At 41.3% G+C, this 22460-nt stretch overlaps 2 protein-coding genes across 2 annotated transcripts in view; one reads left to right on the plus strand and one right to left on the minus strand.

Moving 5' to 3' along the window:
* Positions 1-13742, plus strand: part of fbxw8 (F-box and WD repeat domain containing 8) — a 26665-nt gene extending 12923 nt beyond the window's left edge. The window contains exons 8-11 of the mRNA XM_071535362.1: positions 5187-5314; positions 10405-10578; positions 11489-11605; positions 12543-13742. Coding sequence (XP_071391463.1) covers positions 5187-5314; positions 10405-10578; positions 11489-11605; positions 12543-12708 — 585 coding nt within the window. The 3' untranslated portion in view covers positions 12709-13742. The remainder of the gene's footprint in view (positions 1-5186; positions 5315-10404; positions 10579-11488; positions 11606-12542) is intronic.
* tesca (tescalcin a) lies at positions 13677-22196 on the minus strand. Its single transcript, XM_071535364.1, has 8 exons — positions 22060-22196; positions 19983-20052; positions 19135-19215; positions 17840-17979; positions 15443-15504; positions 14455-14562; positions 14258-14305; positions 13677-14142 (listed from the first exon to the last, which is right to left on the minus strand). The coding sequence occupies exons 1-8, from the start codon at positions 22118-22120 to the stop codon at positions 14050-14052; spliced, it is 663 nt and encodes a 220-aa protein (XP_071391465.1). The 5' UTR covers positions 22121-22196; the 3' UTR covers positions 13677-14049.
* Positions 22197-22460: the final 264 nt, after the last annotated feature.

Raw genomic sequence — 22460 nt, forward strand, 5'->3', positions numbered from 1 at the left:
AAGTCTGTAGAATACGATGTGTAGGCCAGGACATCTCTGCAGCAAATGGTAAAATGGTATTTTGACACACATTTCACCTTTAACAAATATTGCGCCTCCTGCGATTTGAAAATTGCATGTGTGTTTGTACGGTAGAAGTCAAACAAGCATCACCCAGCTGGAGGCTGGTGTGCTGCACATCCACATACCAGGAAGTAGCTTGGTGCTTCTTCTCTTGGAGCGTAACTGTAGTCAACCATTCTTAAGCATCTGGTCCAACATGCTAATCCCTGTTTGTCCATGCGGGTGTGTGTCTACGAACCTTATAACATTAACCAAACTTTGTGCACTGCTCCTCAGGTCTTCATAGTGTTCAGATCGGTCCGCACTGTAGCCAAATGCGCAGCCGCTGTCCAACCATACTGCATCAATAATTGTGTCATTTTTCATCTTTTTGAAAAGCAAAGTGAGTAACGCCGTTCACATCCGAGGACAAAGCCTAGATTAGCGTTTTTTATGAAATTCTCGCCAAGGCTCCAGCGAGTGCATTAACCTAACGACTCCTCTACAGCCACGCTCATGATTATTCTTCCACAAAACATACTGCTGCTCTCTCTCTAAACTACTGCCATATTATCACAAAACAGCTCCCTCAGTGGCATTTCTTCATTATAGTGGGCAAGTTGGACAGCTATTTTAATAAAAAAAAATCTTCCCAAAACTGTAATGATTCATCGAGAACAGCAGGCAGAACCTCATTTATGCCCCCCCCCCCCCTCCTCCTCTTCCTCAGCTCTTCCCCCTCTCTTCCCCCTGTCCAAATCCTATCAAGCTGTCATTTCAAAGTCCAGTGTGATTTTGGCTTTGCCCCGGGGCGGTGCACAATTAAGGCTCTGCTTGGCCCAAACAGGGGACACACAAAAAACTGCTGGCACCTTCTCAAGGCTTACATCATGCCTCCCTCTCTCCTTCAGCCTTCTTCTTTCTCTTTGTCTCTGTCTCTCCCTCCTTCTCTCTCTCTCTTTCTCTCTCCCCCTCTTGCTACTACCCCTTCTCTTTCTCTCTCTCTCTCTCATCTCTCTCTCTTTCCACCCTCTACCTCCTCTCTCCCTCCTTGGTTTAATTTCTTTATCGTTTTAATTATTCAAAGACAATTTTGCCCGGCGGTTATCTCGTTTGTTCTGTCTCATTTGGACGAGAAAACACCAGCCGCTAATTGACCAATTACGCCGGCTCCAGATGACATCATTGTAACTAGTTTAAAGAAAGTTTGCTGCGGCTATCAAGCCGGAGGCAACAATGTGCATCTCCCTCTGTAATTGAAGCTTGCCCTTAGGTTGATTGTTTTTTTTCCCCCAGCTTTAACACTAATGTGCTGCTGTGCTTTTAATTAACTGGAGAGGCATTGCTGCAGTACATACTTAGCTGTGTTTGTCTTTTGTACAGTTTATCTATATAATATTAATGTTGCCTGATATCCAGTATCATCATTTAGATCTTAGTCGTTTAAGCATGACTCTCTTATCCAGTGCAACTTGCTCAAGGACACTTGGACAGGACAAATTTATGTTAATGGATACTGCTTCGGGGATCAAATTGGTGACCTTTTGGTTACAGGGCAGTCTCTCTAACCACTAGACCAGTGGTTCTCAATGAGGGGTCCGGGGACCACCAGGGGTCCTTGAGGGGGTTCCAGGGGGTCCCCAGCAAATTGATGAATTGTTAAACTTCACCATTATTTCATTTACAAGAAGTTAACACAATTAGAGAATGTAGAAGAATGACTGTTTTGATCATAGTTTCACTGTTATCTCTCTACCTACAATACAGTCATGGAATATGAAAAAGTCCTTGATATGAAAAGTTGAGAATCACTGCACTAGACCACCCAGTCACCTAATCATCATTTTAAAACTTAGCATATTTTATAGAATTATTATATTATAATAGCATTATTTTTGTGTTAAAATTGTATTTACTACCTAATCTTAATTATTATTAATAAGGGTGAATGTATTTATGGGGGTGGGTGGGGCTGTCTCTGTCTGTATGTCAAATGTGAAATTTCAGGTGATATCTCACTCACCACTGGACTGATTTTGACAAAATTTTGAGTGATGCTGCAATTTGGCCTAACTACGACACTGTAAGCCCGATTCACAGAAAACTTGCTGTGCACACACATCTATCCTTACCAATTACACTGATTGGCCTAATGGTGGCGCCATAATTAAAGGTCAAAATTTTTAACCCAAACTTGATTTGTCACACTCCACTGGTCCAATTTTGACAGAACTTGGAGGGATGAGGCATTTTGGCTCTGTGTTCTGGCATTTAAAATAAAATAAAATGGCTTAATGGGGACGTTATTATTAAAGGTCAAAATTTCAAGATTTGAAAGGCCGTAGCTGCTGCGCCACTGGTCCGGTTTTGATGACACTTGGAAGGACGATGCATCTTGTTACTGATTGGCCCAAGAGGCGCCTGCATCATTTGTGGGGACACATTGTTTATTCACAGCTGAACAATCCCATGTCTGCCCACGTCCGATCGCTGTTATTCTTAGTATTGTGTAAATTACAATGAGCCAGACGGCTGTAAACTGACAGTCGACCAAATAGGATTCAGAGGTCATTTGGCAAAAATTGATGAGCTGACGCCACGCTGGAGCAAGGTGCAGCCGCTACTGACCCATGTGCTGAAGGCGTATGGTCTGTCCAGGTAACCGAGGCTCCGGCCCTCCTGGCTTCCAAATCACCGGGACGAGCTCATCTTCCAGCTGTGTGTTTGTTACAGAGGATGGTGTCACTCCCAAAGGAGCACAGATTAATGGATGGACGGATGTGAGAGGGAGGAAGGCGATGTGATCAATCTGCCAGCTCAGACAGATAAAGTGTTAGTCTCCCAGGGCTTTTAGCTTACCACATACACACACACACACACACACACACACACACACACATCTCTAAGGGGCATCTAGGAAGGAAGAACAAGTTCAGCTACTCTTCAAGGCTGATAGATGTTTTTCAAAAATTGGGTGACTTAAGGTCTTCTGATGCAGATTGAACCGCTGTAAAAATTCATGTGTTCCCACGCACAAATCTCTGAGGACAACAAGGGAATAACAAGGGAATAAATTCAGCTACTCTTTGAGGCCGATGGATGTTTAAAAAAATCGGGGGACTTTTTTGCAGATTTAACCACTTTTTATTTTATGCCAGTCATTTGTCATTTGTGCCAGTGTCAATCAAGACTTTAAATGCAAAGGGAAATACTTAGGAGGGTTTGTGTAATGTGTTGTTGTCTCATTGAACTGTTAGATGTCTGTCTATGATTTTATTCTATGGCATATTTCTCATGTACTGTACTTATGTGCATTGTTTAAAAATGGCAGTGCTAAGTTCATGACAAATGTCAGCCTTCATCAGGGAATGGCCGTGATCACATGGGATGCTGTTTTGAACGCACCGCGCCTTTTTAAGTTATTTTCCCTGGTTTGGTCACGGCAGGTCCACAGTTTGCTCCGCGTGTTTTGGGGCGCTCCCCTGGGAGTTGCACCACGCACTACTTCAGTGCAAAAATAGCCTTTGAAACAGGCTTTATCTATGCAGAGCTCTTGGAAAAAATGATAAGACTCTCTGTTCTCTCAGAAGTTGTCATGTGTGTACATCCTCTGCTTCGGATTGGGCTCCTCATCCTCTGCTTCAGTCGCTGACTTTCCCTTGCGCATTTTTATTTCGCTTCCTTTTACTGTTCTTACAGTCTCTCATTGCCTCTATTTACTGATGTTTTATTACCACTGTTTTCTTCTTATACTTGTTTCTTCTTTTATTCTTCTAACAGTTGGCATTTCTTCTATTTGCTGTTTTGTTGCCGCTGTATTGTCTTGTTTGATTTTATGCTGGTCTGTAAAGCACTTTTTAAACCATTTTTAGAAAAGTGCTGAGTTATTATTATGGTTTTTTTTTATTTATCCCCTTTGATACTTGAGGTTAGCTAGCTAATGCTAGTTAGATAGCTTGCAGGTTGTTGTCAAACTGTGTTTTGTAGCAACAAGAGAACATGTAACGCTCCTTGCGCCCTTTGAGCTCTTGCTTTATTTGTTAGTAGCAACGCTCATATCTGTGCTTTACAAAAAACGCATCCTATCTGATCATGGCCTGATATGACAAAGAGACAATGGATCTTAAATACCTTTCCAAAATGGCCACTTCAGTCAAAATGGCCACCGAAGTGGACTTGGATCAGTCAGACAACAGGTCACATATCAAAGCTTTAAAAAGGGCATCTAGGGAAATTCATAATGGCATGAATCACTCAGTTGTTTTAGCACGGTTGATCCGAAAAGTGTGTGTGTGTGTGTGTGTGTGTATGTGCGTTGTGTGTGATTGCAGTGTGCTTAAGAGAAAGAGCGAGTTTGTGTGTGTGGTCTTGCTCATGTCACTGCATCAAGCTTTGTAGTCTCTTTGCTTTGTAGTCTCTTGCACTAATCTCCAGCCAGTAATACCTGAGTCTCCAGCCAGGGACTCGAGTATAATCAGACAGAATGTACTGCTGAATTTCTGCCTCTTAAAAATGGTGGATAATCTAAACACTGGAGGGGGTCAGAGACATGCATTTTTTTCATGTATTTTTTTAAACCCAGAGCGTCATGAAAACTAGTAGACCTGTAGACTCCTGTACGACTTGTGTACATGTGGGAGGATTGGATAGATGCAGGCACAGGTCAAGACACATTTGACATTTACATTTTAGTCATTTGGCTGATGCTCATTCTCTTAGTGACTTACAATAAGGACAACAATAGAATGAGCAATGATCCCTAGATCTCCAACAATACAAACAACTGATAATAAGGAGTGTCACGGGTCAGAGCCACAGCGGCCTGACAGCATTCCTGTGATGATGATTGAATGATTTTGTTTAGTGCTAGGAAAGGAGATAAGAGCTAAGGAAAGAGGTAAAGGGGATTTCTCTTTCTCCTACTTCAAGATAAGAGTGAATTAGAGCGAGTCGCGGAGGAAAATATGTGAGAGTAGATGTTAATCAATGGGGAGAGACACCGTGACACCAAGGGGTCAGGTGGTTTCTTGGCGTCTTACACCAGTCCCAGTCCTCTAAGATCTACACAAGCTTGCAGAAGATTTCCAAGCTTATACATCCACAGATTGTCTAAATGAAAAGATTTCATATTGTTCGCATTTCAGATCCAAGTGTACAGCCTAGAGACGGGCCAGTTGGCGGTTTGTGTCGGCAACTCGCCGGGGGATTTCACCTGCATCAACCTGAGAGACAGCCCCCCCCACCTGCTGGTGTGCGGAAACAAAGACAGGAGGTAGGACACACTTACACACGGACACACACACACACACACACTTGGGTAAACACACAGGCAGGTGAACACACACAAAGACAAACCCACCCACTTTAAACATCCCACAGTCTTTGCAGTGGCTCTGTCGGTCCAAATCTAGCTTCAGCTGACAGCCAGCCTGCCTGTTAAACACTCTTCCCACAGTGGCACCTGATAAAGGAGGCTGCAAAGCTGAGGCTACTTGCAGCGGAGAACAGGTGTTTAGAAAGTGTGTTAGAAGACAAGACGCTATTCAATTTGCATTATTCACACCTCTATGTCTCCCTGCTTCTCTCTCTGCTTCTCTTTCTGGCTCGCCTTGAAAAACAAAGCCTGGTGAAAGGAGGAGGCAGAGGCATTGCAGTACTCTGAAGTGAGACGTTGGCCGCTTTGTCTTGCTTGAATAGAGATGTTGCCTCTGTGTGTGTGTGTGTGTGTATCTATGTGTGTGTGTGTGTGTGTGTGTGTGTGTGTGTGTGTGCGTGTTTCCTCCATCACTTTGAGGCATTTCCCTGGGATACTACAGGAGGCTCAAACTGGCAGTCTTTATCCCATCCAGTGGTCAAGTGCACAAACACACACATCCATACGTGTGTCCTCGCACATGCACATACACACACACACACACACACTTGCCACATCCATAACCTGGCTCTCCAGATGAGGAAAAGACACATAAAAGAGCCATTCTCATCTATTCTCCACTTGTTAGCGGACACTGCGGCGCATGAGCTGGCAGGGAAAGAAAAATCCCTGGCGCGTCTCGTCCAAAGCTGCCCCCGCTGCTTCTATTCAGCACCGAATCCATCAGGCCATTAAGCAGTTGGCTGAAAGCGAAAGGCAGACCACACCATATTGTTTAGGTTCGGGTTTTTCTTCTTACTAGTTATTGACTCCTTGTAACCATATGGACGAAAGATGCTCCATTAAAGATGCTTCATCAAGTGGGGCTGCAAAACAAAATGGATGTTCGCTGTTGTGTTGATTCTAGTATATACTGTATAGTTCAACAGCAGTGTTTGAATGAGGAGTTCAAATGGCTGTTTTTCTATACAGTATGTGTGAGACTCCTTTTTTCTACTCTTATCCGCTTTACTTTTGGTCTTTGCTCTCTGGCGGGGAAGTAGTTTTGCTTGGAGAGACAAGCACCAACTTGGCTCTGACACTTTGGCCCCAGCTGATGCGCTGTGCGGGTCGAGGACAAATGGAAATGAGGGAGAGCGAGGGACAGTCGGCGATGCTGGCCCTCCGACAGGGTGGCTTAAGGCCAGGCCCTAATGCATCTCCTCTTCTCCTCCAAATGAGTTTTGTCCCTCTGTTTTCTGCGAGATCCAGGGAGCAAATGAGGGGTCCTGATAAGGGCCGCCTGGACGGACGCCACGTCTGTGCAAACACCAAAGACCGGGAAGAGAGAGAAGGAGGGGAAGAGAATGAGAGACAAAGAAATAGAGAGTGCCACCGTGGCCGTGGCTGCTGGTCCCTTTCCCGTATATGGGGTTGTAGTACTTGAAGTCCCGTTTGGAGACCACTTTTCTAAGGTTTTGGATTTGTCTTGGTCTTGTGCCTATTTTCACTTGGACTGGCCCTGTCTTGGTCTCGGCCATTACTGGATGTTGACTTGACTTTTTCCCTCTTATCTAAAAGTTTTCAAAGATGCATTTTTCTCCACCTGATCTACCTTCATTATTTTCTCTCCAACACTACAAACAATTTAAGGGATTGCACCTGTGTATAGTATGTAATAGTCCTCAAACTTATATGCGTTAATTAGTTGGAGGTTGCAGGGTTAGTACAGAGCTCCTGCAGATAGTTCCACACCTCAGTTAATATTCAAGAAACTCACGCATTATTTTTTACACAGTTTATTGGGTATTTTGGTCTTGAACAGAACTCGATTTGCTCTGGTCTCGGTCTTGACTTGGTCTCGACCCGGTGTTGATTCGAACTCGACTGGACCTGGTCTTTTAACTGACTTGGACTCGACTAAGGTGGTCTTGACTACAAAACAGAAACCCTAAAACAAAGCACGATAGTCTGCTCGTTGTGCACTGACTGCAACGGCCCTTTGAATGAACTAGTTGGGAGAGTGAGTTGGTAAGTTCCCGGGTACAGAAATGTGTTTTTCTCAATCCTAGAGGCATCCAGTAGTGTGGAAAATGAAACTGAAGTGGTTGCAGTGGTTTATCATAGCCTGTGACAACGTTTCACACAAGGCCATTTGTGATGACCAGATCACGCGGTTGCATCAATGTAATGGCTCTGTAGTGTTTCTAGCTGTAGGCAACTAAGTCTTCATGATTCATCCCCGCCTCTCTCACACTTTTCTTATTAGGCAGTGATCCTCCTGATTAATTAAGAGGAGTCTGGCCACTGACAGCTCACTGAAGACAGAGTCGGCTCCAACATTAGATTTATGGCTCCCCACAGTCTGCCAGTAATGTTTAATCCCCGTTGTTAAAACGTGTGCTCCCATCACGTAATGCCACTCAGCAGGCGAACCTAACAGTAGACAACAAGTCCGCCGGTGCCCATTTAGCCATTCAACTCTGATTCTTTTAAATTTTCTGGAAGCGGAAATTAAATCTGTCCGGCCACCAAACTGAATTTGATTATGGTAATGAACTGTTGGAAGAAGGTTGAGCGTGGATGGAGTCATGTCCTGGATGCTTTGAGTTGCAATAAAGCCACAATCACAACAGATGGAGCTGAGGTCCCTTGAGCTTTTGTCTCATGAAACCCAGCAAGAGAAAAGCCTGCTCTTACTGGCTTTTATCAGCTCCATGTTTATATTTATACTATGTTCTGTTCCATGTTAATACTAATACTACTACTGTTTCTACTACTACTACTACTACTAATAATAATCATTTACTTAGCACTCATCTAAGAGCAGGATTTATAAAGTGCTAAATAGAAGAAGGCAAGGAAAACAACATACAATCACAAGAATACTGAAATAAGAAGTGGGTAAAAATAATGAACACATTCAAAAGAAAAGTTATAAAAAAAAGATAATAATTACATAAAATCTAATAAAAAGCACACGAAACAAGATTAAGGAGTGGGCTAAATCAAAAACAGTACAAAAAAGCAATTATATAAAACTGCATTTTAAGAAATGATTTCAAAGAGGAAACTGAATTTAGAGAGTCTCAGGTTGTGCTTCAGCTCAAAGTCTGCGGGGGACCAGAACTAGCTTTAAATGTGATCGATAACATCTTGAAATCAGTTCTATATCTAACTGGTAACCAGTGGAGAGCTGCCAAAAGCTGGGGATACTGTATTATGTTCTCTTCATTTGGCACCAGTAAAAACGGAAGCAGGAATAAAGGGAGTTGCAGTAGTCTAAACAAGATGAGATAAGAAAACGGAGTATGAAAACAATTTGATTGAACAATTTTAGGAAGCAGGACAGCAATATCCTCTTTACTGCTTCATCAAAAGTCAAGTCACTGTCAAAAATATATTGCATGTTTACATTGGTCTCATGTTTAGCACTGCAGGTTTCTTGGTTAGTTGTGTTCATGGTTATATTGGTTCTGTGTGTATATCAGCTCCTTATTTTTGTTAGTTCCATGTTTATTTATGAGGCAGTGCACATGCGCCCTTGCACTTTTTCTGCACATATGGTACTTCCATATGGGATTTTAATAAGGTGAACAGCTAATAATGCCCATATGAAAATCTGCATGTTCTGTACATATGGTATCTACAGCTGTAAATTGAATATATTTAATAATAATAATACTAATAATAAACCTGATTTGTATAGCGCTTTTCGAAACAAAGTTACAAAGTGCTTTGCAATACAAAATAAGAAATACAGCACAAGGCAAGGTTATAAAGTGCTTTATAATACAAGATACAAGATACAGCATAGGCAAGAACCAAGTAAAACATAAATAAAAGACAATAAAACAGTATCATAGACAGACAAAAGAAAAGGGGTAATAGAATAAGGTGAATAGTTTTTACAACACGTCTGCACCTCTAGACACTTTTTCTATCTTTCACATATTTTATATTTTTATATTTTCACTTCATACTGCATATATTTTTATACTTTTCATATGTATTTCCATTCATTTTCTTTGTCTCAGTATGTTCAATTGCTCTTATTTTGTTATATAGGTTCATATATTTCAGATTTTTTAATTCATTCATTTTTACTTAATATTAGTGTTGAAACTGTTGCATGTTTATTAGCCCCCATTTGATCTACTCTTATTTACATTTCTTTTCTTTTTCCTGTTATCTGCCACTGCAGTGAGTCTCACAGAGATCATTAAAACTTAATCTAATCTAATATCAGTTCCATGTTTAGTTGGTTTCATGTTTCTATCTGTCCCATGTTTACATTGATGCCACATTTATATCTTTTCCATGTTACCATCAGTTTGGTGTTTCTGTCGGCTCCACATCCAAAACCAATATAAATGCTGGTAAGCTTGGCCTTGTGACTGGCAGTGTGAGCTGTAATAACTGGATATTTGTGTGCAGGCCAGGGCAGATAAAGCAGAAACAAAAGCTTGCAAACGAAACATCTGCTTCAGTTTTTATTTGTTTTTGATTGGTCCCTTGGCTGAATGTTGGCAAGTTCCCTTTGCACCACTTCCTTTTAGAAGTGAGAACAGTGTCCTTGTGTCTGGAAATCAATGCACTCTTTCACATATTCCCTCTAGTGTGTCTTTGGTATGAGTCCTCCTCCTCAGTTAGCAGGAAGTAAAATCCAAAATAACCATGCTTAGCTGGAAATGACTGAAACTATTGTACTCACTAATCTTCTGAGTATTCTCCTGTTGCACTCAGTCAAAGTCACTGTGGAGTGTCTGGAGCTAAATGGCTAAAATGTAGAAAATTACAAGTTTAAAGAAGACTTTTGAAAGGACGAATAAGAGAAGCGCTACTCATAAAATATATTCGCCTACAGTTACAAGAATACAACAGCATTTAAGGAATCAAACAACCACCTTTGGCCCACAGATAATGCAACGTTCCCCAACAAAACAGCCTATTTCTTGATGAATTTCTTAGCTTGATGGGACCATTTCTTCTCCTCTGTTGCGGTGCAGGGTGAGGGTGTTTGACCTGCGCTCCGGCTCCTCCGTGACGTCCCTGTACGCCCACCACCTGGGCGTCACCTCGGTACAGGCGGACGATTGGAAGATAGTGAGCGGCGGAGGCGAGGGACTGGTGTGTGTGTGGGAGATGAGGATGGGAGCCAAGCTGTGGGAGATGCACAACAGGTAGGACTTTCTTCTCTCTGAGCCAGTGAGAGGATCTCTGGGGACTGTTCTTATCTATTCTGGGATGTAACCCATTTCCAATACAAATACGGAAGACATGCATTTGCAGAGAACCAATGGCAAAAAATATGTTTTTGTACCTGCATTTCTCCTGCATGTTTCAAACACACTTCAGTTACGGTATGTGCTGTGAGTTTTGACTGAATAGTATGGAGGCGTTTCCCCAAATACCAAACAAGCTGGTTATTTCGCTTTCTTTCCATTGTTGTGTCTCATTGTCCTCCCTGCTAACACCAGTCCAGCCAAGCTTATAACGACAGTCTTAGGTGAATGATGCAGAGTTTACTTCTTGTCAACATAGACAAATTCTGATTTGCACATTCAAATGCAAGTCGCATGTAGGATCCAGTTTAGTGCCACATATCCATGAGGTCCAGATTAGAACTGGAAATTGAACAGAAAATATGAGAACAGACTACATGACCCCCATTCTGGCATCTTTACCTCAGTCAGTTTTAGAATAAATTTGTTATTGAGAGTTTGTGAGGCTCGTCAAGGCCTTGTCCCAAGCTACATCTCTGACCTTTTGACCCCTCGTGAGCTGAAGTGCAGAATGCTCTGCCTGAGGAGCTCAGACTGGCTAAATCAGTGTTTGACTTGGATGTTTTATACTGAACTTCATTTAATTTTCTGTTCTCTTTTTGCTATTCTTCTTACTATCTTTGTAACTTTTGTTTGTGTGCTATATAAATATAGTTTATCTTTGCTCCATTTGAAAATATTATCAGTACCACAGAGGAAATTACATGTTTGTGTAATGTCCCCGGTTTAATCGTGTGATCACAGGTGCCCATTTGTATCTCCCCTATTAAAAGATTTATGTGTTGTTTGTTATCTCTCCTGGCTGCAGGCACCCTGTCAGACACGTGCGTTTCAACAGCAGCACCCTGGTAACAGCCAACATCCCAGATGAAAAGTCTCCGCGGGGGGCCTGCATCACTGACGACGACCTGACCGCTCACCGCAGGTGACGTACCTGCCCCACACTTTTTTTTTTTATCCAGCTGTCCCCTCTCATCCCATGGGCTAATGTCATCACTGGGTCAGAAATACTCAGTAGGACGACTGTTTCACTGTGCCTTAATGTGAGCTTAGAATGTAAAGTTATATTAGTCTTAAGACTTTGACTATTGAAGTTTTTATATCCCATACAGCAAAACAAATGTGACCTTCTTCAAGGTGCTGCATGTAGCATTTATAAACCTCAGTATATCATGACCAAATTAATTGTGACACCTTGGTATAATTACCGTAAACAAATGAGACCATGGTCCAGACAACTGGCCTTAATGTCCTTTATCTCACGCCAGTGAGATAAAGGACATTAAGACAGTTCCCATAAATTAAGACATTTAAGACATTTCCCATAAACCCTGCTGCTTCCTGTCATAAAGAGGATGTAGCTACTTGCTCCAATTGCTCTGGAAGAACAGCGCCCTCTTCCTGTTTTGTGCTGTAAAGCAATCCAGCAGATTTCCAAAGAAATCCGACCCGGTGGCTCACAATGTAAAATGCGGTGTAGAGGTCAGTAGAGGCTGCCAATCGTCTTGCCGATGGTCTCGTTTGTTTACAATAATTACACCAATGTCTCAAAATTAATGTCGCGATGCTTTGTGGATGTTCAAATTATACACTTAGCTCCTTTAATTTGCATTTTTAAAACCACTTTTTAACAATTTTTTTTAAAAACTTCACTTGTAAAGACCCATTTGTAGATCTACATCATATGAATAATGTTTAACCAAAATGTCAAATAAAACTTTCTAATTCAGAGGTCACACTGGGCAGCCTTTTAGCACAGTGAATGAGAATTCCTAGTTTTGCTTATTTCCACAAAGGGAAATAAGCTGCAGTTGATTGCTGTAGTTGTTGTTCTTGCTGATATGAATGTTTTCATGTTGCAGACACAGGGGAGTCATCTGCCACTACGACTTCTCAGAGGACGCCTCCTCCCAGGATCACGTCCTGGACATCTGCAGGTCCAACTACGCCGAGTCCACCGGCTACAACTACAACATCAGCCTGGCGGTGCCGTACGACGCGCTGTCCGGCTCCCACCCGTCCCACTGACACGCTGCTGCCCCAGCTCAAACTGGGCTGTGTGTGTCTGTGTGTGGGTGTTTGGACAATAGAGCTTGTGTAAGACTTCCAGCCTCCATTAGTTTGAATCTGTACCCTTTTATTTCACTTGTTTAATTTTATTCTCCTAGTTTTAGAGGTTTTTAAACTGACTCAGAAATGGGACGCCTGTATTTCTATTATCTGTAATTGTTACATAGGTATTTGTAACATATAATTTATAATTGCCACTCTCCAGATAGGATTAACGGTGCTGTAAAACGGTGGTGTAAAAGCCAATAATTGATGTTATGTTTGTCTACCTGGATTTTGAATCAGTGCAGTTAGGCTCCATAAAGGCAACATCGGCAACAATAAAACATGTAATATTTCTGCCTGGCCTGCTAAATGGGATTCTTCTCAGTACATTTGTTTTCACAATTTTACACAAAACAGAAAGCCTCCTTAATTCTGTGCATTCGTTTTATGATAATTTCCTCAATTTATTTTATTCATTCACATAAATTAGTGCAAAGCTTTTCATCAAGTCTTTGGCAAGAAAGTAAAATGCATTACTTTATTCTGTAGTGTTTAAAAATAGTGAGTGATTACATTAAAGTGGTTCTAGGTGCCTGGATCTTCTTGGTAGAACAGCAGCATTTACACAAAGTCTCAGAGGAACAGATAAATTCGACCTGCAACTATTCTGGAGCCCTGGAGGAATGGCATGTGCCTGCTGCCTCACGCTTTGGATGCGGGCCACAACAGACGACCCACGAATGCCACAGCAGCCACAGAGAACGGTTGACGTAACCCGACATGTGAACCTTTTGACTAAAGGGCAAGGAAACGTTCACATTACACGGTGCTCACATGCAGATTTGTAAAAACAGCAAAGTTTAAGCGAGGAGAATGGAGAGAGGTAGTGTGTTAGCTTTGAGGATGGACTTGACATGGAAAAATGATTAGGGATGTGAGTGGAGAAAGGTAAGATTAATCTCTTTGAAATGCTTGACAGTTTCTATAAAAAAAAAAATATAAGAAAAGGAATATTCTGATGCTAGATGCTTAGACTTAAAGCTTTCATGGAACTAAAGTTTTCCTTTGACTTGATTATCTCCAGCACCTTAGCAAACCTAAAACCGCATGAGCAGTAGACACTTCATAATTCCTGTAAAAAATGTACTTTTGGTATCATTGCATTAATTGTATGATTATGTCCCAATCACTCTATGAAAAAATTAGTGCATATCAAATATCAAAAGTGTTTGGCTTCATTCCAGCGGAAGACTGGAGAGGTTCTGCTAAAAACAGCAGCAACATAAATATTTCTTTAAAAGGAGAATGACTCCTTCAAGAGGCTGGTTTCCCACAATGCATTGTTGTGGTGTCCACGTCCAAAAAGCGGATGTGCATCCTGGACTCCATCTCCAGGCCTTTTAAAATCTGTGGGAGGAAAACATGGTATGATTCTGTCAGGACAAGTAAATGTGTAAAAATCAGATTAGATATTCAAAGGTTCAGATGGGTCATAGTGTCATATAGTTGGAATAGTGCAAACCTGTTCAAAATGCTCAAATGTAATTCCTTCATAAAATTCGTCTGGTTCCTGCAAAGATAATGAAGGGACAAATTAACCCGGCAGTTTACATAGTGTTCTTACTTTAGAAGTTATATTGCTGCAGATAATTAACTGTGAATGTACATATTAATGCTCTATATTGATCGTAAAGCTTTAGTGCTTGTAATTTCCATTACCATGTGGGGCACATTTGTGCTCGCCACTTCCAACATGGCAGCATCTGCTATGGCCTTGGCAGCCTCCTGGCCGATGGCACCACTTTTTGACAGAAGCTCCTCTACTACCTTGGATGAGAACGTAACACTCCATAAACATTCACTGAGAAATAGAATTGAGCTTAAAGCTGCACCAGGCAACTTCACATGTTGGCAGCTCCAAACGGCAGCGCCAAGTAAGTGTAACAATTTTAACTTCAATACTCAGAAATCGTGTAACATGATGTCAGTAAACTGCACAAAGCTCACTCATGTTTACCAACCCAGCCGGTCTGTGATACTTTATACCAAAGAACACCAAAGGGACGAGAGAGGAAAAGATCTAATTTTCTCAAAGTCAAACTTTCTCTACTGTTTAGGAGACAGAGACAGTTTGGGATTTTGCTCTTAGTTTTTGATTCATCGCTTTCTGCAGGTGGAGAAGTGACCGTACCCAATTCAATTTGAGCAAAACATCAAAATTACGCCCTTCAGTCTCTAAACTGAGTGGGATGGGACGCTCGTCTCTATTGCAGCCCCACTTTGTGATTTAGGCTGACAAGACAGGTGTATTTTTATATAAAAAAATCTTGCCTAGTGTATCTTTAGTTTTAGATTTTAGTTTTATTTCTTTGCACAGTGAAACAATCATGCTACAAGACAGAAAACACGTGAAGAAAACTGTGCGGGTGAGATAAAAAAAAAAAACCTAGAGGCTTGCGAGGGGATCTCAACCCAAACAAGACCATCAAAAGAAAATAATAATAAAGCAATTTCCATCAATAAAATGAACAAAGATATAATAAGTAAAATAAAATAAATGTATCTACACGTATGTCTCATACTACATGATGCACATATACCCTGTTTCTTCAGCTACAAGTCAAACCTTGAAAAGTCTAAAAGCCAGATATAAATCAAGTATACCTCATTGCCCTAAGCCCATGTGACTAAGTTGCCTTGCCCTTACCTTCCTGTACTCCAGCAGAGTGATGGTGCCGTCGTTGTCTGTGTCGTGCATGTTGAACAGGACTGGGGAGACAGAGCACAATGCACATTCAACACACCAAGGAAAGAAATGTACTTAACTACTGTGGTCTTAATGGCTGGTCTAATTCCTAAAAGAGACGGTCTGCCATCCAATGAAAGGCCGCAAAGAAACACAGGATCTCACTAATGGACACGGAGGAGGAAGTTGTGATTCGGGGAATGTTTGCTCTCAAATGCAGAGATAAGGAGGAGCTGAATAACTGGCGGCTCCTCTTCAGGCCACGACTGACTGCTGAATGTAAAGACTCATAACGAGGTGACGGAAAGCCCTTCAAATGCCAACGCTCTCATTTACATTGACATTTTAATGATGCAAGCTATTGATCGACACATGACAGCACTTCAGGTTTAGCGGTCCTGTGTCAGCGAGTGAGAAGGATGACAATTTGCCTCCTCCGGCAATGTTCAGCGACATTTTGACTATGCCGCCGATGTGATTTCTGAACCGTCGGTAGAATGTCAGCTTAAATGTCAAATTGATACCCTAAAGGCCCTTTTTTTTTTTTACCTCTCATAAAGTTTCGGGGGGCAGAATACAGCATTCATCATTGTGATGGAAGGGAGAGACGCTGTGATTTATATTGCTCATCCATTTTCCCAATATAAAAATCGAAACAAATGTGTGAAAAAAACAGGCATGATGACATTAAATTTGTCTGAAGCCAAGCAGGTCTGGCTCTGATCAGTCCTGAGATGAGAGATGGACCTTGGTTCTAGTGTTGTGCTGTTATTGTCTTCTGTGGCCCAAAAACCCCAAAAGCCCAGGGGTGTTATGCCGAAATCTGTTTCTCTGAAAAAATGTGTTTCCCCTGGCAATGTGTCTTCACCTCATTTCACACCAGGGAAGAAAACAACAAAATCATTTCAGTCTTTGTGGGCTATTTTAAAAACATTGCACAGGATTTCAAAGAATGAAAGTGGCCTACCAAAAGTTACCTAACTAGTTGTCTCACAATGAATGAAAGGTCACGCTTGTTTGTGATCTTATTATCCAAAACCACAAGCCATTGATTCTACAAGGAAGTAGTCAGTCTACTTGTTGTTTATTAAGCACATTTCCCCCACGCTAATTTCCCTGTGCGGTGGCAAAACAACAACAACAACACCGAGGACAAAACGAGAACGCACCTCCAGGGGAAACAAATTTTTTAGGAGATTGAAACGCATGACCCATGCCAATGAATGTACCCTACATTTCTGGGCCCGTTTTGTTGTTTGTTGGCGTATTTTTCTTACTCCCGCACATATTATTCTACCAAACGTAGAAAACATGACTTCACATCGAGATATTTTTCAGCTACAATGGAGTTTGATAGCAGAAAATGTTTCATATGTCTAAAACATCAACGGTAAACGTCAAGTTTTGGTGTCAGTCCCTCAGAATTAAACATCAAGGGCTTCTTTCTAGACTCACTATTTTGTACCGATATTCAACAATCTTAATCTTATTTATTTGCACATAATATAACAAAAAGTGGTGTAAAAGGAGAAAAAAACAGAGATTGTATAAGAGGCAGACAGACCAATTACTCCACCAGCAGTAGCCTCAATAGACCAGAATGCAATGCAACCACAAGACGTGTCGCATTTTGATGATGAAGTGGTACGGCCATTATGAAAGACACGCACCAATGCTCACAAAGTAGTTGGCTAAAGAGCTAATAGGTGATGCCCATACCCCCAGCAACAAATTCACACCTGTTCTCTCGGGGTTGTCAAAAAGCATTCTGGGAAATGTAGGAAATCAGTAACTGAAGTGGAAGTAGATGAGGGAAAGTGGATACACCAAAAAAGTAAATTACAACACTTCATCCCAAAAATTACTTTTGGAAGGCATCTATAGGCATATATAGTGTGAGATTATCTGTGGGTGTATTTTTCCTTTAAACTGGCTGCTGACTGTGTTCACCAGTGATCCCATTGATGCTATTTGTCACAGTAGCGGAGGTAATGCCTCTGTCCTGGCCTTGTTCCCAGCATAGCCTTGAATCCCTCCACGCCTCTCCAGTGTGATAGCTGATATGTGGTGGGCAATCTGGTGCTAACACGCGGCTATGCATCACCAAGGTGTTTGTGGCATGTCAGTGGTGAACGAAATAAGATACCCTCATTAGGAATTGGTTTATTATTATTATCTAAAGAAGAGCGTGCGGTCTGCTTCCCTTGGTATGTTGTAATTGAGACAGGCAAGAGGGGAGAAGCAGGAGAGGAGGCTTTGGTGGGGTACAAGTAGGTCCAAAGATGACAATCCCAGTCACTACACTGTATCTGGCTGTGTTGTAATACTAATAGTAAATCATGGAGTGCAGTTTCTTACAACGGAGCTTCTCTCTTCTCATCGCCAGCCTCTCCTCCTCCGTCGTCTTCAGGTTCGGCGGGCGGAAGTGGGACATGACCATGAGGAACTGCTCAAAGCCGATCTCCTGCAGGGAGCCCACCTCATCCTGATGCTGGTTCCTGGGTCAGGGGCAGAGGCAGTCAAAGTTTAGATGTTGATGAATTAGGGCTCCCAGTAACCCACTGAGCACTAGATGTCATTTCAACGTCACGTCTATGCTCTAGCTCTCATCTAGCCCAGGATCTTTTAGGGAAAGTATAGCCCAGTTTTAGTGAAGACATTACATATTTAAACAATGCCTAAACAGCTGTAAATATCAATAATATGTACCTGAGAAGTCCATATGTACGAGATAATGCTTTATTTTTGTCATATACCTCAGAAGACATAATCTAAGACCAAAACTTTAACTTTTAAACCTTATGTAGCCTAATTTTAGCCTAGATGTCTAAAACCATTCAGTCGTCTTTTAAACAGCTAATCAACATAAATTTGCTCAGTGGGAAGTTGCTGATAGCCAATATTCAATATCTTTAAAGCTGACCATTTTTATTCCAAAACAATTATAAGTATTCAGTGTTTCCTCCAGAACTCTTGGTATGCTTGGTGGAAAATCCTCTGAAACAGCATTTAGACCGTGGGACACTAATGAGTACTGATGAAAGCATCAGCTGAAATGTCTGCTCCTCTGGCCTTTTGTCTTCCTTTTTTTTTTGTTGATGCACTTTTAAGTTTGTTACTATACATTTGTGTTGATAAATTGATTATTTTGGCTAAAGTTTTGTCCAGCTCATTTTTAAGCAGTGTGCGGAATATGTCAGACTTTTTTAACACTTAAATGAATAAATAAAATGTGCACACAGAATCAAATTTAATTGCAGGTTTTAATAGACTGTTTTCATGTAGCTGTGGTTAGGGAGGAATCTGCATCGTATCGGCAGTGGACAACATCAAGGGATAATATCTGATCTTTAATAAAAGGCCAATATTGGTCTGATATATCGGCAGAACAATATATCAATCTAACCCTATTATGAATACAATATACAATATGTTGAATGAGCTTGTGACAAGGCTTTTTCTGTGGCAGGGTTCATTGCTTTAACCAACTGAACTTTGATGATTATGTATGAGTTTGAGTAGTTTTGGTCTTGCCAGATCATATAAAAGGCATCTGGTTTTGAACATAATATTTCAAATGCACCACATCCAGTTTATTAGCCATTATCCTTAGTAAAGTAAAAGCAACTGAAATGTAATTTGACTGTACCCACCGTTTATCAAAGAAAGCTTCAATAATTTGCTTTCTGATTGGATTATTGGCGAGGGCCGGTATGCTGTCCAAGTTTTCCCTGCTGCAATGCGACAAGAGAAATCCATTATCTCATGTGAACAATGGTTATACAGGTGCTACCAGAACACCTTACAGCACATTTAAATACCATTACACTGATAGCATCCCTTATGTTGTGGGAAGTGAGATTTCTCTGTCTCATTGCTTCATAGACCGACCTATAAATGCAAATGAACTTGCTTCAAAGAGACCTTCCCTGTACTTTTACAATACCAATCGACTTTTACTATGTTGCCAACTGAGTGTTAGCAGAAATAAATACAATACAAGGTAAACTGTCAGGAGAAATACCTGCTGTATTGTCTATGTACAACATTGTTCCCTGTTTCTTTTTAAAGAGAAGGAACGTGCAATTCATCACTACCAGCATGCAAGTGATGACTGACTGCTGTGTGTGTGTGTGTGTGTGTGTGTGTGAGTGAGAGAGAGAGTGTGTGTTAGGTCTATATATCTGCATGTATCAACATTTGTGCCTGTGTCTGTGTGTGTGTGTATTAGGCCAATGCGTCTGAAATTTCAACATACTGTATTTGCCTGTGTGTCTGTGTTTGCATTACTTCAGCCTGTGTGCATCACCGTATGTGCCCGTTTGTGCCGGTGCCAGACCCTGTGTCCGAGAATACCACAAATACCCACAATTCATCTCCACAGTCAACATGCAGGTAGTATTTCATTTTTAGTGGCGACAGACAGCTCAGGCTGAATGGTTTCCATTAAATCCACATGCAGTTTCCCAGCCATGCAACGTGTACAGAGTGCATACTGTACCTTATTGTCTCTTCATTTCTACTCAGCTGCTTGAATCTTTTGTCAAGGTTTATGATCTGCTCCAAAGAAACTGGAAAAAACAACAACAACAAAGCACCAATAAAATGTAAGTATGTCACCGATACACCCATCATTGTCCCACACCCATCAGCAGACATCTTGTGACCACACTCACGCTCTTCCTATTATTCATTAGGGATGTTAAACTTGATTAGATGGTAATAAGCAGAAGATCATTCTGAAACAGGAACAATCATTTTGTGTCTGGAATTTCTGGCATGAAATAGATTACGACGATACGACTAGATCCAGTTTCAATATGGATTGGATCAAGCTGATCAGACAGAAGTGGTGCAACAATACTATCAGCCTTAATGGCAAAACAAACACACTGTGCACCGCTGTGACTGTCTTCACATGGCATTTCAAAGGGTTCCTTGAATCATTAACTCACTGCGTGGACTAGTGGCTGTATAAAGAATTAGACAGTCTCTCTCTGTCCCGTATCAAGATGAGTTTGGCATTTTTAATTGTTTCAGTAAACACTGCTGTTTATTTTGACTTTCTTTTCCCTCCCTCCTCAGGCTGCTAAATGGATGTTTGCAGTAGCAACTGCTACTGAGAGTGGGATGAGGAATATGCACCAAGACAGACTATGGCCTCATGCAGAAACAAGTTTATGGGTGGGCGGTGTGACAATCACTCAAAACATAAGGGCTATAGTTTCTGACAAGGGCAAATATTTTAGTTTACGTAGGATCAAGTAGATGTAGATGAGCTTCTTGTGTGGTTGAGGATTCTGTGCCTTGTCATATTATTTGGCCTATTTTAGTATCCTTGAAAAAACAACACAATTGAGAAACTGTGATTATGAGGAAATAGTCCAACTAAACAAAAACATCAGAAATCCATTGCTTCAATACGTGCAAGTATAGGCTTGTTTGCAGATTGAAAGATTTCATCAGAGGCCCAAATCACATAAGCACAGATAATCTGCCTCAGAGAAACAGGGTCAAAGCCCTACCCAGAAGATATAAAAAGGCTATAAACCAGTTGCAACAGTCAAAGTGTCATCCACACCCTTTTGGACATGGTGCAGGTGGGATGCAGGCTTCACTCCTGTTCAAACTCTGCCTACCCAACAGTATAAAATGCAAAGATGCCCTCTCTAAAATTATATCTACACTTGCTGGTTCAGTGCATTCTGTTTCACTTTCTTCTTTGAACTTTTCCATCCTCAGAGGGGAGAATGGGTGCGTTTTATGACAGCAGATGATGAGGTATATATGTCTTAAGATCACATTTACAGCGGCCACATTTTGTCCAGATAACAGCAGTGAATGACCAATGTCCAATCAGCAGCCAAACCCAGTTTACAAGTGGGAAGAGCTCTTATAGGCACATTGCAAAATCAACTTGGGGAGAAATGATCACTTCATGTGTTTGCAAGGCATTTCTTTTGCACACACATGTTTTTCCCCATCATACTTCAGATTTTCACCAATGTCACAGTCCGCAGTCAATTTTCAGTCATGCGACAACAATTAAAGTCATTGCCCATATAGAAAACACTGGAGCTCAGTGTATGGCGCTCAAACAGTGGCGTTACAACAGCCTGTAAAGTATTCACACAAATCGATGGATATTCACAAGTATATTAACTCATCAACTCAAAAATAAGTTTAAGAACTGTGAAAATGGTTTAGCTATGCAAATCGACATGCATTTATTCACAAATATTGCATCTTCACAAATCAGTTTAGGTTTTTTTTTTGTGACAGATCTACAAATCATTCTGCATTTATGTATACAATTTAGACATCTGGTGTCTGCCATATAGTGTGACGTCTGTTTTTGACTGATCTCCATATAGCATTGTGGCTCATGTCGATCAATTCCCATGTAAACTTCGGACAAATGCAAACCTGATCATCTCGAGTCTCATTCTGTAACCGAATTATCTCTATCACGTATTTTTTTTTCATGAGCCGAAACAATTGTAAGATCAACACTAACCGCAGCATAAGTGAAGGTAACTTTTTTATAGATTCATTTCACATGATATTTGTCTACTTACATCCCGTTTTGTCCGCCAATTCCTGGAACTTGTGCTCGGAGTGCGTCTGCGAAGCTCCCATCGCCGCTGCTCAGTCGGTGCGTCAAGGCGCACAGTCTGGTTTGACGGGGCAAAGTTTTCCCTGCTGCTGCTTTATCATGCTGCTATAGGGAAGTCAATACAAAAAAACTGTAGTCTGCTGGCGTCGAGGAAACATTTGGCATCCGCAAGGTCCTAAACACCTTACATCTTATGGAGAAATGACTGGTCATCTTCCTGTTTTTTCTGCAAGCTTCCTGCAGTAAATTACGATAAGTAGCCTATTAAAACGTGTTGTCATTGCATTTTTAATACATTTCACCTTATGCATGTAAGAAAACACAATACTAACAGTCGAGATATGAATATGGCAAACGCTGTAA

This window comes from Centroberyx affinis, unplaced genomic scaffold, assembly GCF_046629955.1.
Source record: "Centroberyx affinis isolate AG114_WGS23_722 - 3 ecotype Tasmania unplaced genomic scaffold, CSIRO-AGI_Caff_v1 ptg002694l_1, whole genome shotgun sequence".
Lineage (NCBI taxonomy): Eukaryota > Metazoa > Chordata > Actinopteri > Beryciformes > Berycidae > Centroberyx > Centroberyx affinis.

Bases quoted from the DNA above. Each gene is read 5' to 3' on its own strand.
- tesca (XM_071535364.1), bottom strand. From the start codon at position 22,120: ATGGGAGCTTCGCAGACGCACTCCGAGCACAAGTTCCAGGAATTGGCG. The intron at 15,505-17,839 runs GTAAGAAACTGC...CTGTCTCCCCAG, and splicing joins GAGAAGAGAGAAGCTCCGTT to TCCTGTTCAACATGCACGAC. The intron at 14,143-14,257 runs GTTTGCACTATT...TTCCTCCCACAG, and splicing joins CATTTGAGCATTTTGAACAG to ATTTTAAAAGGCCTGGAGAT.